The sequence below is a fragment of the Boleophthalmus pectinirostris genome, unplaced genomic scaffold (assembly GCF_026225935.1).
Source record: "Boleophthalmus pectinirostris isolate CB_2022bp ecotype Guang Dong unplaced genomic scaffold, ASM2622593v1 HiC_scaffold_9, whole genome shotgun sequence".
Taxonomy (NCBI): Eukaryota; Metazoa; Chordata; class Actinopteri; order Gobiiformes; family Gobiidae; genus Boleophthalmus; species Boleophthalmus pectinirostris.
In genome coordinates this window covers 24,329,523-24,345,167 of record NW_026571541.1, presented here as the reverse complement: position 1 = coordinate 24,345,167, position 15,645 = coordinate 24,329,523, and the positions used below count along the sequence as shown (strand labels likewise).

Here is a 15,645-nt window from a genome sequence, read left to right as displayed (position 1 = left end):
GTATATTCCTTGGTTAATACAGTGCTGTAAAGTTTTAAGTCTAAACTGAATAGGCCCTATTCAATTGATTCAACTTATAAAATGAACTGCATTTGGCCTGTAGAGTCTGGCTCACAGAGGGCTGGGACGGGCTTTCCATAATTTGGGGGCCACAGCCTGAAAGCACACGTCCCCCCATGTTTTAAATCGAGTCCTTGGGACCATTAAGAGTCCCTGCCCAGAGGACCAAAGGGTGCAGCCTGAGGAGTAGGGGCGCAGTAAGTCACTGATGTACTGGGGTGCCTGTCCACTTAAAGCTCTGTAAGTTAAAACCAAGATTTTAAAATCAACACAGAACTTAACAGGAAGCCAGTGCAGTGAAGATAAAATTGGTGTGATGTGTGTTCGCCTGTTAGCTCCTGTTAAAAACATTGCAGCTGTGTTTTGTACAAGTGTAGAAGCATTAAAACAAGTAAAAAGAGAATTACTAAAATCTAAACAAGATGAAATAAAAGAGTGAACAATCATTTCAAGATGAGCATTTGATAAAATTTAACCAACTATGAAAAAGGTTCCTTGACAAAAACTAACACCAATGCCACTGTCACCTTAAAAACCATAATAAATCTGGCTTATTATTTTGAATAGATATAACTATAGATAATGTAATTTGACTGTCGACAGACTGAAGACAGACAGTAATTTAAAACCACGGTATGTTTTATTTTTATTGTACTAAAATAAAAACATGTATCCTTACTCTGCGCAGACTTGCATCTCCACAAAGTCGACTCTTATTTGGCCAATTGGAAAGCGTGCTTGTTTCTGTGGAAATGTTCCTTTGGCTAGGCACAGTTTGGCATAAAATTTATCAATCTCCATGGAGAATGTTCTGCAGTATGGTTTTAACATTCTGGTTCAAAATAGGCCTTACTAAAAATATTTACCTCAGTCCAATTTCATCCAACAGATTTTGTCACTTTGAACATCTGCTTTGTTGTTTATGTTAAATAAAGACCATGGAATTCAGTGTACCAAGAACTAGTCTGCTCCAGTGCTTTTCTACCCCCAATTAAGCACACTAGTCATTTTCACTACAGCTTGCAAACAAAGCTTATGCGTTGTGTTATCTCGAGTAATTAAGCTCCCAAACTGTTTTGCATCATCTGCTGCAAAACACATTGAAATAGTTAGGACTTTGTTGTTTGCAAACAGCTCCAGCCAAAGCACATTTTAATACCGGACTTTCCTCTCAATAAGTTAATAAACTCAAGGCAATACTGGCTCTTAAACACTGGAAATACTGGAGAAGTGTGTGAGGAAGAGAAAATGGAGAGAAAGCACTCTGGATTTTAACATCATAATTGACCATAGTTTGTTTTAGAAAGGGTGTCAAAGTGGTGCTTATACTTCCATTCTGTACCATCAAAACATAAAACATTAATTAGAAACTTTCAGACAAAAAGCTTCTTAATAAAACAATCGCATTTCATCTCCTATTAAGATCAAGTAAATGCATTTGTGCTTCTATTTCATTCAGGTTGCTTTTAACTGTTGACTGCAATACAGCTTTACAGGGACCTTAAAGATGCATTGTGTAACTTTTCTGGTGGAGGGTCTGTCAAAAGTTTCCTTCATGGAGATGCTGCTTTGCTTTGTATTAAACTTTTCTATCTTCATGGAGACCAAACCAGACAAAGTTACAGGTCAGATCTGAGGTGTGTTTAAAAGTGCATTGTGAACGGAACTGTTGGTTGAAGTAATTTAATGAAAGTCTACTCAAAAACATCAGAAAAGAAAATTAGAACTACTAGAAACTAGAATTAGAATATTCTCTAAGACTCTTTTTATGCCACACTATAGAACATTATTGTTTCCCAAAGACTTTTTTTGGGGTCGCCTGATCTGCTTGTTGTACCCCGAACTGTAACGCACTACAAAAACACAGACAGGCCCATCTATCTCATTAGAAATATTTTATATAATTTCTAATCTTTTTGTAATTATTTTATTGACTATTTTGTTCCAATATTGCTGGTTCAATTGAATGTTGAAAAGAAAAGGAAATGGACTACATTTAATGTCCAAATAGGCAATTTATGGATTCTTTTATTGCTTGGTTCAATTACTGTTTTTCATTGTTTAAAAGTTGAGTAATACTAATTGTTCAGAGAGACACGATCACTCAGTCAACAATAAAATATCCTCATTAATGTTGAATAATGTTCAAATCCACCTTTATTTTGTGATTTATGAATACTGTCTATTGACTTGGGCCGTGAAGTTTTGTGACTTTTAAAATATGGGTCCCCAGAAAAAAAAGTTTGGGTAACACTGCCAGAGAATGAGGTTTTTCAGCTCAATAAAACTGCCAAATGAAGCCTAAATATTTTATTTGAGTCTATTTTTGGGCTAAAAGTTGCTTGGAGGGTTTGAATAAGTCTGAAGGTGAAATATGTTACAAAGACAAATGACATATCTCTTGGTTCATGAAGGGTTTATCACAAATCCGAGTGCAGTGGGCTCAGAGCAGATATTTCAGCCATGACAGCAGAAGAACATGTGACAGTAGACATCATTCTAGTCGTCGCCGTGGAAACTAAACATCTAAGACAAGTCTCTAGATGAGAGTGTGACAGTTTTCCATCAGTCAGAAGCAGAGGAGACTAAAGAGTGTTGTCTGAAGTGAAGTGTGGTCCTGAGGGAGACAGATCAACTCTACTGCTGTCTCATATCTCTGCACGGGAGCTTCAGGCTGTGGGAGGACTCATACAGACTGGATTAAGGACAAAAAAATAAAGTCTGTTTTAATGTAGTGGTGTGACAGAATTAACGTCAGCTTTAAATGTCTATTATATCAAGTATAAAGACTTTTAAAACTATTTCCCACTGTGAGTCAGTCTACAAGTGACAAAAACTTTATGTTGACAGTATGAAATGTGTTAAAAAAAAACATGAACCTTTGTGGTTCTCGCACCGCTCCTTCAGCTATAATGTCGCTTTTGAAATTTTTGTGTCAGTCCTTTGAAAATACCATACCAATATATGCATTATTGAATATTTTGTCCTTCTAATTTCACTAACTTTAAATTATAAATCAGGTGTTATGCCCCAACGATTAATCTTTAAGTTACTCTTACTTGAGTAGTAGTTTTTCCAAATACCTTTTTACTTTTACTTGAGTAATTTCTTAGATCACTATTTATTACTACTACTATTTATTTATTTATTTATTCATTCACTTATTTATGCATATTGACCAACAGTACAGGTGCATAATGTGTCTTTACTTCTACTTGACTAATACTTTTTGAAGTAACATTCCTCTTACTTGAGTAGTAATTTTCCTAAATACTCTTCATTTCATAGACCACTACTTTGTACTTCAACTTAAGTAATATTTTGAAGTAATGTTACATGATTTGAGTATTTTTTTTTTTTTTTGGTACTCTACCTGTCTCTGACAGTGAAAAACTCCAGGCAAAACAATATCTCCATTTAGGGCCTGTTTACACGAGAACGCTTGCAGGTAAAAATGGCAAAATATTTTACCGGAAGTGCCTTTCACTTAGATGGTGAAGGCATTTTGGGGGCTTTAAAATGCAAAAGTTTGAAACCTCCAGAGTGGAAAAGTTGAATACCCTCCGTTGTAGCGTTTCCGTCTACATTGCCCAAGACACAAAACTATGGTCAGATCTGCTCACGTCACATACACATTTTCGTCACATACAGTACACCGAAACAAACATGTCGGATCATTTCCATGCATCGGACCTTCAACCACCACCTAGCCGCCTGGCATGCATACCCAATTGACTTTCACACAGTTTTGCGTCACTGTATGCACGCAGACTTCCTCCAGAAAACGCTCATCTAAACACGGAACAAAAAGTGAGGACACGACACCACTTTTGCGTCTTTTGTTCAGACCATCATTATATAAACGTAGCCAGAGACAAGCAGAAATGTTACACCATGCACCATTAATTTGCCCTTTTAAAACACTTTTGCAGTTTGGAGCTTTTTATTTAGGAAACTACAGATGTTAACACACTTCTTGGTTATTTAATTAGCTGTTAACAACAAGACATCCTTGCACCCCAAAGTGTAACATTTCAACAATTAAAATGCTTTGGCTTCTATTCTCAGAGATATTTTTGCACCTCTACCGTACAAGTACAGTCAGGTGGTGGAGTGCATGTGAAACCTCCACACAGCACGATCTCAGCCCACTGTTTGGAACTGTGCCTGCAACAAAACAACTCAGAGCCGGCTTTATTTCCATCTGTTGTTTTTCTATTGTTGTCCTACACTGTACGCAGCCAGTGTACAATGCTATCTGCGTCTGTTTTTTGGAGGAAAACTGCGGTTGAAGATTTGTGGCCACATTTCCCTTGAGAGATGAATGCAGGTCGCTGTGGCTATGAGGACTAATTAGAAGAGAAGAGTGGAGGTTTAAATTAGCATCGCAGTGGCACAGATATGGTCCAACGCACACATTTGGAGAGCATGGTGAAAAATGTGTTTGGACCTGCTCCTTGTTGAGGACACATAGCCACATTATAAAGTATGGTTTGGTATGTATATGAGCATGTATAATAACTAAATATACAGATCTTGCAACCTAATGTGTTAGACTTGCCTAAGTGAAAATGAAAAGCACAATTGTGTAAATAGTTAGATATTCATAAACAGCAATTCTATGTGTTTTTGAATAATATGAAAGCACCGGTTCACTGAAGTAAAGAGTAGTCCCTGAATCCAATTTGAATCTTTATGTAACAAATAAGAGCAAAAATATACACTTCTATATGCTATGTACATGAATGTTCTGTACTAGTATATACCTTTCTGGTGAAACAATGCACTTTCTATAAAAGAAACATATTAAGCCATTTATTGATTTATGTTATAATGTTGTTTTCCCATCAAAAACATACCTAGAGTTGTGTTTTGTTTCATTCACACGTTTAACACGCAAACCCAACATGTTTAGGCTGTGTTCTTCTCTTTATATTTGTATTTATGTATTTGTTTTTGGCAAATGGAGATTTACATTCTTATACAGTGGAACATAACATAAGTGAAATCATAATAGAAATGAAATAACCACAACAAAAAATTTGCCCAAAAAGGAGTGAAGAAGAAGAAGACTTATTTAATCCCACCCCCACTCTTTTAATCTAACACAATGAGCTATCTTATCTTATTTTATCAATTTTTCAGACATTTTTGCATTAAACTATATGAACTATTTACAGCTGCAGATAAAGAGACACTATTATAACATAAACATACCAACAATGGTAAAATTAAGGTGGTAAGGTTCTCTTGAAGTCAAAATACTCTGTTCTACCTTGTGATGTCATGTGGTAATACAGGAAGTTCTCCGATGTGTTTTTAAACTCCATACACCTTCACTAGAATCATTTGGATGATTTCAGCCCTGAACAAAAGGTAAATTTTCGCTATTAACTTAGAAACTACCACTACGTGATGTCACAAGGTAGAACAGAGCGTTTTGATCTTAGGAGACGTAGACAGACTACTAATAAAGGTGTGAATGGAACAAAACACAACTCTGGGTATGTGTTTGAGGAGGTAATAACAATATAAAATGGCTTAAAACTCTGTTATATCACACCTATTAATTATGTAGCCTACCCTATCATGCTCACTACAAGCTTTTGGCATTTTGTGAAAATTGTCACCATAATCAAGTTTTTAAGAGATATTCCTACTATAATGTGTAATTGCCAATGTATATATTTTTGTAACTACTCATTTGGAACCAATCAGCTACACCAACCACTTCAACCACTTCAATATTGCACATGTTACAATATCAGATGTGTTACATAACTGCGAAGAAAAACTCACAATTTTACAAATATCTTTAAAGTACTTTCCTTCATTGTCACTGTCTGGTAATAGATCACCATTCCTGTAGTATATTACCAAATGAAACAACTGGCAAATTAATGTGACATAAACATTCAGATAAATGAGCACATTACATTTGGATTCACTTTTGCGGAGTATGGATTGAATTTAAAATCCCTAGTTTTTTTAGTTTTTTTAATAGCTTGTCTTGTTTTTTAGTTTACGATTATATTGTGACCTGAATTATCACAATTATGAATATGTAGACGACATCCCTAACCGTCTGGCCAGTGATTTTAGTTAAAGCTGCACACATATTCTCTTATTTGTTTTCAGTGTGTGTGAATTGCTCGCAGGACGTCTCAGCTTGATACGTTCTATTGTTGTGACTTGTGCTACATTATTCAGCGCATGTTTTACTGGCCACTTGAATATATCTCCCACACATTCCCTCTGCTGTTTCTGCTGTCTTAAAGCCCTGATTAACATTCACTGCCACCAACTCCGCTACTTCGCCCGTGAATTCCAAATGTCCCAACATCTTTACATCTGCTTTTATGTATTTGGCCATGAAATGCTAGCGGCAAGCTGTTTCCAAACATAATACCTGGCAGTGGTGCATTAAAATTCCACTACACGAGGTGGAAAAAAAAGACCATTTATTTTTGGCACTGGTAAATGTAGTGAGTTGATTCGCTGGTAATACCTTCGGGACAGTAGCACCTGGGCCCGGCCAAGCTGCTGAAACATGTGGCTCCGTTCTTGCAGGGCTGGGAGAGGCAGTGGTCCACCAAGAGCTGACAGCGCTCGCCTTCATAACCTGACAACACAAATGCAAAACATGAGCTAAAATTATAAGGGATAAATTCATTCATACAAATCAAAACAGCCTCTTGGAAAGTTGCTTGATGTTTTGAAGTATGCTATCCAAAAGAGACACAAATAGGCCGGTCTTCAGCCAACATTTTCCAATACCAATGTGTTTTCGAAAATGTTTTGGAAAATACCAATTTTACACCCTTTATTATTATTATTTTTTTAGTTCAAGGTCCCATATTACACAAAACTGACTCTTGTGATCTTTAAACCATGTTAGAATATTGTTGCTTCATCATGTTTGAGTCGGTCTGTATCGCTAAAGCTCAAAATGCTCTGTTCCACCTTGTGATGTCATGTAGTTTTCAAGTTAACAGCTACATTTTACCTTTAGTTCAGTATAGTTTGGCAATTTCAATGCTGAAAAAATCCAAATGATTCTAGTGAAGGTGCATGGAGTACTTCACGTATTATCACATGACATCACAAGGTGGAACAGAGTATTTTCGGTTTAAGAGAAGGACGATTTGTGCATTAAACACATGTGAATGCTTTTCAAGAGGAAACAACATTATAACATACATAAAAAAATTGTGTAATATGAGCTTTTTAAAGTTAACTTTACAAAATAATTCCCCACTGTTGTAAAAAATCATATGTTTAGTAGGGATGTAACAATAACTGAAATATCATGATATCGTATCATCAGAGTTCTCACAATAATATCGTGGACCATCACAATATATCGAATTACAGGTTTCTTTCCTTAAATGAACAGTTATGGTGCAGTAATAGCTAAAAAAAAAAAAAGACAGAAGGAACTACATAGACCATGATCCTTTGCTCCATTTCAGCGCAGACTACATGAAGAAATAACAGTTCTAAGCACTTTTAACTCTTAGTTCTTTGGATTAAGTCTTGTCATTTTAAGAGGAAAAAGAAGCATATTAACAGTTTTGTTAGCCTCCACAAAATATCGCAATAAATATGATATAATATAATTAATATATTAATATATATAATATATAATACCATGAGATGTATACTGTGAAAATATTGCGTAAATATTGTAAGAGATTTGGATTAGAGATTTGATCACAATTAGAAATATAACAACATCTCTAATCGTGAGCCTACCCACCATATCTTGAGCTTTCCCATGATATCACAAGAAATATGAGGTTCATACCGTGACGATATCGTATCGTGAGACTTGAATATCGTTACACCCCTAATGTTTAGCTTATTATTGGAGCCAAAAATCATCTGCATTTTCAATAATGGACTGGGTAAATCTGGATAAAAATGTGGCAAAATGTACTTGTGACTCTCAAGTCGAATTAGCATAAACACTAAACCAATATACCATAACTTTAACAGGAATTAAATAACTCATTTAAGCAACTTGGAACAGCTCTCTGATTAAAACTAAATTTAGCATTTTCACAATAAAACACAGACTTTTACAGATGAAAATGAACTTGTAGCCATTCCTGTTATGTGCAGGAGGTCTATAGTGCACTGTCACATAAAATAAATAAATAAAACTGAAGTCTGGAGGTGACCTTTCTATAGCAAAGAGACAGAATAGATTTGCATCCCATAGAGTAAAAGAAGGGGAAGAGGAGAATAATGGCATAGCAACACACATTGCCAAAAGACATTAGCGCAGATGTTATCATGCAGCTATATTTAGGCTACGAAGTATATTTATATCACTTCAAATCTGTTAAATGATGAAGTGAGAGAATTTTGTATTGTGTTTTACTTGATATATCGCTTTTTTGGCCTGTTTATTGAACTGGAAAGTACGTGTAAAATGTGGTAAAGAGCATGGGGAGACATAAATCAAATTATCTGAGCCAAGAATTGATCTAACGAAGCTGATGAAGGTTTTTGATGCATCACATATCACATTCAACATTTTCTACACTTTTTGCTGTCTTTTCTCTTTTTGTTTTATTATCATACTATTGTTTTATAGCCAGATTATTACCCTTTCCTCTTGCAATTCATAGTCGACATTTAGCTCTCCAAGGACCTGACCTCAAACAGCTTCCAAGAAACACGTCTTAAAATATCAAAGGTCCGACCCACTTTTGTTCTCAGCCCCAAACAGAACCACGCCACCGCTCTGATCTGCCTAATGAAGAACTCCACGGCCTCAGATATGTTAATTAGACTTCCACTCGAGACCTGCGCTGATCTATGATAGCATAAGTGTTGTTCTTGTTGACAGGGGAGCACACCTGGCTGGCAGGAGCAGGTGAAGTTGCGTCCCTGTGCCCCCTGCCTCACATCGGAGCAGGTGCCATTGTTGCGACAGGGTCTGTGGTGGCAGGCGTCAAACTCCTCGCAGAAGATCCCAGTGTAGCTGTCGTCACAATCACAGAAGAAAGTGCTCTGAGGAAAACAAACGGAAAGGAATAATTAGATGTATACAGCTATTTTTAGACAGCATTGTGTGCCGTGTATTGTTTGCATGAATGAAACTAAACACATTATTATATTATTATTTATTTATCATTATTATTATTATTTTAAAAAATAAATATATTTTTATGTTTTTGTTCGTACATTTGCTGTATATATGGTGCACTATTTACTGTATAATTATAAATCTCTTAATTGAAAACCAAATAAAAATTATTAAATTTAATTATTATTATTTTAGCCTAATTCCTCTTCTATTTCCATTTTTTGTCAAAATTATATTCAAAAAGACAAACTCGCAAAAATATTGGGCTATATTTTCAATAATAGACTGAACCCTCCAATGTCACTGACGATACTGGAACTAATATATTGTCCCATCCCTAGATAAAAATCAGTAAGCATAAATTGCAAATAGGATAATACTGGTAATTTTCTTGTCAGCTTTCAAGGGTCTCCACAACTTCATTTGTTGCTGTAATTTTTCTGTAAAATTGTCTCCAAACTTACAATAAATACTAGCAAACAGTGACTGACTACATTTAAAAGCACACCCTTATTCAATTATTATCTCATTTCTGGAAGTATCAGAATTTTGAAATTGCATGTAAACAACTAAATCTGATAAATCTCTTTGCTTTCCACTTGTCTAATGAACTTGTCCTCCAAAAACTATGCACATAATCACACACAACATTCATATCTAATGATTTTATTATCTGAATTACTTATATAATCTTTCTGCCTATGTATAATTTAGCCAGTACTTTTTCAACAAAGTTACTTAACATTGTATTTCTCGTCACTCTCTTTTAGTATTGTTCATTCTCTCAGGTGGCAACAAGTGGTGACAGGTGGTGACAGGTGTCTTGAGACAGACTGAGATTTTCTGCAACTTCCTCACAAATCACATAACTTCACATAACACCACATTTAAGCAAGAATGAAGGAGGTGATGTATCTTGTTCACAAACACAATGGAAGTTTGCATTGCCAATAGCAAAACCACAAAGTTTTGATTGGTTGAAGAACATCTCTTTTTTAAGGCAGGTAACTCTTTCTTAGTATTGCATTTTGTTTACTCCCTCAGGCTTCATTTTTAATCTGTACTATACAAGTAAACAGCACAACATTACTGCAGAAAAACTGATAAGCGACTTTGTAATTTGTCCGTACATAGTCATTTCGTATGCGCTCTCGCTACAGCTATAGAAAAGTTTCATAAGTTTCAACATTACATTGCATTTCATCATCTTGCGCTGCTATAATTATACCACTGTTTCACATTGTCTCTGCTTTTTCAGTGAGTTATGATGACGTAGAGAAAAAGTACCCAAAGTCTTAATTCCATATATTACTGCCAGCTATTCTTTATGTATGTGCTACCAAATAAAGTTTAGAGAGGATGGCATTTTATCTTCTGCTCTTACTTCAGAGGGCTGTGTGATACATCTCCCTTTCCCAGAACACTGTGGGTCACTGAAGCTGCTCCCAGGCTCCACACAGCTGCTGGCCTTCACTGTCAGGTTCAGACGCAGTGTGACCTCCGGGGCAGTGGGGGCGCCAACACGCAGCACACCTACAACAAGAAATTATAAAATGAATACATATGTTTAGAGTCTTTGTAGGGAAACGTGTCCTCTGCATTCGCTTCAGTTTTCTTCAAAGACACTGTGGCAACCTTGAACAGTGGGTAACATTGGGTGCCCAGCTCCACGTCTTAGAGGTGCATTTTTGGAGGCTACAGCACCTGTTTGTCTTCATGGAGATGTTATTTCACTGCCTGGAATGTCCCACAGTATGGCATTAAATTTGTCTACTCTGCATTCTTCAATCACAAGTATTTTTATTGCTCAAAACCATAGACTGTATAAAAGAAGCAGACTGAGTGAGTGCCACTCGAATGAGGCTCGCGATGCTAATGGTTACAGGAGCGAATCTGGAGCCAGGCTCTATGTTATGAATAGGGTTTTTTGATGGACAAAATAGTGAAAAGGATCATGTAGAGCAGGTTAATACAAACATTTTAAGACCAAAACGAGGTTCACTGCAGAAGTTACAGAGAGAGTGATGACAAGATACCAAGGTAAGTCCATTGGAGCCAGAGTCAGAAGGAGCTGGAAGAGCCTCCTGAAGCACTTCCTATTTGGCACACAGAGGCTAGCACGTTAGCTATGGCCACTCATATATACAGTCTATGCTCAAAACCCATGGAAAAACATGCATTCTCACTGTGAACAAATCACTAAATCAGATTTAACCAGGAAATTGGCTTGATGTTATTACCTGCTTGTTTATATGAAGACTGATTAATTTTATACTAAGGAACATTCCAGACAATGCAATAGCATTTCCCTGATGGTGTGCCATCCACCAGAAAAGTCTGATAGTACATCTTTAAGTCTGAAACGTGGTCAGGAATCAGCTAGAGCATTTGCATAGTGCTCATGCTTTAGTTTTGATTGGCAGGGCCTTAGTAGTAGACACAGAGGGAAGATGTATCTCCACACTGTTCAGCACAGATACTAATTGTAGATGCATTTGCACAGGCAAGGTGTGAAAGAATAGCCTTATCACAAACTTTAGCACAGCATCTACTTGACTTTGACAGTTTAAAGCCCGCATGTGTGTCATTGTGGTTTCCATTGGTGCTAAATTTGATGACCTCACTAGTAAAAAATCTCTTGCACTTGTTGTGATTCTTCACAAACAGCCTGAAGAAGTGATGTCCAACACTGCGTGCCTTTTCCTCCTTGGCCATCCCCACTGTATGTTCAATCAAATCTGACAGCAGATGCTAAAAATAGCCACAAGAGATCACTGACTTCCATTTTTAGGAGGACTATCTCAGCCAGTGAGCTTTGAGCTTTGAAATGACATAGACATTGCACGTTTTCACCAACCAATCAGAAGAAATCTTGTCATTGTACCTATACTAATGGAACTTTATTATACCAATGACGTCAAGAAATTTCACAGCTCCTTGGGAAGAACAAAATGCATCAAACGCAGATTTTTCTCACTCTACACAATATGACCTTCTGAGTGCCTTCTAATCCTTGGTCTTATACGATCAGGCTATTTCTCCATTATCCGACATGTGTCCGATTTCACTCCCCAATGTCAAACTGCCCCTCCACCACCCCCTCCCCTTATAAGAACCTCCGGTCTCTCTATTGGTCGACGCACGATTAGTCAGAAAGCCAAGGTGACCAGACAAGCAGCAGAGTGGAACAAGCATCAGGTATGTAAACCACATACAGGGTCAGAGTAGCCTTCAATCAAAACCAGAGTCTCCAATTACCCTTCTTAACACTCAATGCATTTATATGACGAAATACAGAAGAGTAAAATGGATAAGAGAGGTTACAAAGAAAAGCTATGATGAGTAAAGGGACAATATTGCAAAAACCAAGAAGCACATATAGAACAGACCAACCCTGAGGCTTTTGTCAGAACTCGCAGAGATGAGATGTTGTGCATTTTAGGTATTAAGTATTAAACTAACCTCAGCAGATCATTATTTCACATTTCTTTGTAAACTATAGTAGTGCTCTGAAAAGATCTTTATAATAGAAACAGATGATAAGACCCAACTCTTCATTGCAGGATTTCACTGTAGCAAACAACACATTCTGGTGTTTTTATTGTTGAAAAATGGCTATGTTACATTTTTAACCTTACGTGTATGTTCCAAAGTTTGGATTTTTGGAATGATCACAACTGACCTTTTCACAATGGCCAGAAGTGCTGCGATGTCTTCATGCAATAAGGTCGACAAACGACATATTCTGTCCATGAAGAATTTATCCTCAACTATCAAAAACGAAAAGGCTAACAATGACTAACATTAGTGAACTACTCCAGAGCAAAACTAATGTTATGGTCATGAATAAAACATAAGTAACTTGTTAACTCAGACTGATTCTACAATTAAAATTAAAAATGGATTTCATGATGTAGATATTGTGCAGTTTAAATGTAATCTGTGAATCTATACGAATTGCACAAATCTCTCTGTCTATGCTAATATCTTCATCATGAAATAGATTTTTTATTTTAATTCTAGAATTTAACAAGTATTAATTACTTATTACTTATGTGTTATTCATGACCACAACATTAGTTTTGCTCAGGAGTAGTTCACTAATGCTAGTCGTTGTTCGCCTTTATGTTTTCGTCTTTCTTACCTTGATAGTTGTGGATAAATTCTTCATGGACAGAATATGTCCTTTGTTGAACTTGTTGACTTATGTGCATGTTCACACCCAGCTTACTCAAACTGTAATTCTTTTGCATTGTCCATTTGAGGCCTGGGTAACCATTGCTCTGTAATAGACCTTTTTCACAATGACCGGAAGTGTCGCAATGTAGAGTAAACATCACTTACGTTAAAGCTTTTCTATGGCAAAATATCTGTGGAAATGTCTTGTGTATTTTCCAACAGCTTCATAAATCTGCCCCATCACCAAATCTTGATCCAACAAGGTCGACAAAGGACATATTCTGTCCATGAAGAATTTATCCACAACTATCAAGGTAAGAAAGACGAAAACTTAAAGACAAACAACGACTAGCATTAGCAAACTACTCCTGAGCAAAACTAATGTTATGGTCATGAATTAAATATAAATAATAAGTAATTAGTTAATAAGTAACTTGTTAACTCAGACTGATTCTAGAATTAAAATAAAAAATTGATTTCATGATATAGATATTAGCACAGACAAGAGAGATTTGGGCATTTGTGACTGCTACAGATGTTTACAGATCACATGTGTAGCATTTAAACTGGACAAATCTCTCTGTCTATGCTAATATCTACATCATGAAATTGATTTTTAATTTTAATTCTAGAATCAGTCTGAGTTAACAAGTTACTTATTTTTATAAGTTATTTATTTTTTATTCATGACAATAATGTTAGTTTTGCTCATGAGTAGTTACTTAATGTGTCGTCGTTGTTCACCTTTAAGTTTTCGTCTTTCTTACCTTGATAATTGTAGATAAATTCTTCATGGACAGAATATGTCCTTTGTCGCCCTTGTTGGATGAAGATTTGTTGATGGGGGAGATTTATGAAGCTGATGGAAAATACGCTGGACATTTCTAGAGATATTTTCCATAGAAAAGCATTAACATATGTGACATTCACCCAACATCACTGCACTTCTGGCCGTTGTGAAAAAGATCTATTACAGAGCAAAGGGTGGAGATAACAGTCATTTTCCGCGTACCCAGGACTCAAATGGACAATGCAAAACAATTACAACTTTGAGTAAGCTGGGTCTGAACATGCTCAGCTAGTAGTTCATCTTCTATAATAAACGACCTTTCTGACACTTCAAACTGAGAAACGGAAATGGAGAAGATAAAATATCAAAATACTTCTTTAACAACAACTGAACTCAAATGTGTATTTCGTAAAGCTCTTAGTAAGCAGCATTTTTCACACCTCACCAAATCCTGCGCTAAGACCTTCTCTAGATATTTCCTATTTTTCCAAATGCTAATACAATCTTTTGAGTCATATGCTAATGTGATCCCGCGCTCCCCGTAGACGAGTCAGGAACAAACGGTGTAAATAAACACAGTAAATACACTTGATTGAAATTCATTAATCCGCTGATGTTTTGGCTCACTTGTAAATGAGCTATTTGTGGCTATTTTTGTCTCCAATCATCTTTCTTTTTTAGAGGCGGGTTACGAGCTCAAAGCCAAACGAACTAATGACAAAAAGTGAGATAATTGGAAGCACTTAGTTTTTAATTGCTCTTATTTCAGGCTGGGAGAATGAATGGGTTTGGTAAATGAGGCAGACATGATAAATATCTTTTTCCCTAAGTATTTAAACCAAACTTTTTATCTCTGCCAAATTTTCATGATGAGTCAGCTTTGGAATTATTATTGATTTTTACTTGCAAACTTCAATAGACTTTCATTTTACACTTTAGTTAAAGGGAGAATATGTAACTTTTCTGACTGGAGGGCCTGCCACCTGCTTGTCTTCATGGAGATGTTATTGCTTTGCCTAGAATATTCCACAGTATTGCATTAAACCTATCTCCAAGGAGACGATTGGTTGATGCCGCTTGGTCATTTTACAGGTCAGATCTGTGAAGAGGCAACCAAGCTTAGTCAGAATGCATGTTTTTCTTTGTAATGTAATTGAATAAACGTAACAAAACTATGTTTAAAGTATTAAGTATTTAAATTCATGGCAAAGCAACAAGATCTCAATGGAGAATAGAAAATAGTGGACTATCCCTAGGAAAGGTTACATAGTGCATCTTTAAAAGTCCTATACTATGAAAAATTGACTCTTATAGGTTTAAACCATGTTATAATCATGGATCTATAATAAAAACTGGATAAAGCACTTCCCATCTTTCCCGTCTACAGACTGCTACAGCTCCTGGTACTGCAGCTCCCAGGAGCTTGGCCCCAGAAAGCACAGGCCATTGAAAACAAGACAGTGCCATCTTGGATTCATCTTCCAGATTTGATTATAGTTCTATGGTTATAATCTTGTTG

The 15,645-nt window shown here is 36.2% G+C and overlaps 1 protein-coding gene across 1 annotated transcript in view; it reads right to left on the bottom strand.

The window, feature by feature from the left end:
* dner (delta/notch-like EGF repeat containing) overlaps positions 1-15,645 on the bottom strand; it is an 86,732-nt gene that overhangs the window by 11,679 nt on the left and 59,408 nt on the right. The window contains exons 5-7 of the mRNA XM_055166698.1: positions 10,542-10,690; positions 8,928-9,081; positions 6,569-6,682 (exon numbers count right to left, since the gene is read on the bottom strand). Of these exons, the coding sequence (XP_055022673.1) occupies positions 6,569-6,682; positions 8,928-9,081; positions 10,542-10,690 (417 nt within the window). The remainder of the gene's footprint in view (positions 1-6,568; positions 6,683-8,927; positions 9,082-10,541; positions 10,691-15,645) is intronic.